The following is a 1520-nucleotide window of genomic DNA, read 5'->3' as shown; positions in this document are numbered from 1 at the left end:
TTCCGACATTCTGTTTTCTGTCAGATACAACGCTTCACATCCACAAAAACCGTCGTATCCCAGCCGGAAACGCCTCCTTCCCTTATGTGCATTGGCTCCAGTTTCAGAAGTTACTAATAACATGCAATTTATACAACGAGCATATTTACAGAGCAACCCAAGGATAATGTTGAACTGCTCGTGTGCAGACTGAATATTGGGAACACGAAGAGCATAAGCATCAGCAAACAAAAATACCAGGGGCACGACAGAATTGGCACAGCATAATGGCAAGTGCTCATCATTTTTCAGGTAAACGACTTGCTGCAACTTTCCAGGTAGTAGCAAACAAGACACCAACAACTGAACAAAGACAAAAGTTCACGAGTTTCGCCTTGCTGCATCAAGGACAAGAGCAACAGGCCCGCTTCTAAGAAGCTCTATGTGCAAAAGGTAAACACCGACCAACCATTTCTAATTTTTCCTTTCCCCTCCTCCGCTCGAGTCTTGATACTTACCGGCGATACAATAAAAAGACACTCGAGCGGATAACTTAGAAGAAAAGACATATCTTAATTTCTCTTTCACATATGTCGATCTCTCTATATATAAGCAGTGCCATTGGCACCTCCTGTACCTACAACTCTAGTTCATCATTGGCCGAGGAGCACGGGGACGAACGGGAGTCTTAGATGGACTCACCCTGAAATATCAGCAAGGCAGCACGTTATTTCCAGAACTAAATAGGCTTTTATTCACAGTTGGGTCAACAAAGTTGAATTAAGACCATGCTTTTTACCTTATTGGCAGGGAACCCAGTATAACACCACTGCAGTTGAGAGCAGCTGTAGCACTTTCAGCCTGAAAATTAAGAAACAAATGAACCTCCAGGCTGAACTTAGTTGTGAAATGAAAAATACCACCACTACTACTATGCCACAAAGGACTAGCCAAGGACATTGCTGTTACAACAGGAAAGAAGTTGCATACACACAAGAACTTCATTTCCCAAAATACCCTGCGTCGAAAGGCCCCAAAATCCAAGAAAATGTAACTAACAGAGCCATTTTTACAGCACACGTATAGCGATTAGAGATTATCCAGAACAACAAACAATGCTGACTAAGATCAAGTTAATGCGCTAAGCACGAGGACAACAAGCAACAGTAGATCTTGCTAACTAATAACTTCTCAATAGAGAGAGTACTTGGGACCACTTCAGGTTTAAAGAAATGATCTTCAGACATCCACCTAAACTGACATGCAATGCTACACATCAGGACATCAGATCATAACTCATAACATAATAGAGTACCAACCATAGTTGTGAGTTTAATAAAGCAAGTAATGTTCAGGAAAAGACTAATATATGTTCCCTCCTTTCCAAATTAGTCGTCGCTGATTTAATACTCCCTCCGATCCATATTACTACTTGTCTTAGATTTCTCTAGATACGGATGTACCTCACACTAAAACATGTCTACACACATCCGTATCTAGACAAATCTAAGACAATATGGATCGGTGGGAGTACAATCTTG

The 1520-nt window shown here is 41.2% G+C and overlaps 1 protein-coding gene across 3 annotated transcripts in view; it reads right to left on the bottom strand.

The window, feature by feature from the left end:
* Positions 1-241: 241 nt before the first annotated feature.
* The window catches only part of LOC119328808 (polyadenylate-binding protein-interacting protein 11-like), a 7304-nt gene continuing 6025 nt past the window's right edge, over positions 242-1520 (bottom strand). For all 3 annotated transcript variants that reach the window (XM_037601790.1, XM_037601793.1, XM_037601791.1), the window contains exons 9-10: positions 779-840; positions 242-682 (exon numbers count right to left, since the gene is read on the bottom strand). In XM_037601790.1, coding sequence (XP_037457687.1) covers positions 625-682; positions 779-840 — 120 coding nt within the window. In that variant the 3' untranslated portion in view covers positions 242-624. The remainder of the gene's footprint in view (positions 683-778; positions 841-1520) is intronic.

Source organism: Triticum dicoccoides, chromosome 7A, assembly GCF_002162155.2.
Source record: "Triticum dicoccoides isolate Atlit2015 ecotype Zavitan chromosome 7A, WEW_v2.0, whole genome shotgun sequence".
In the NCBI taxonomy this organism is placed as follows: domain Eukaryota; kingdom Viridiplantae; phylum Streptophyta; class Magnoliopsida; order Poales; family Poaceae; genus Triticum; species Triticum dicoccoides.
Note: the sequence above shows the minus strand (reverse complement) of the source record. Positions and strands in the feature narration are given on the sequence as shown.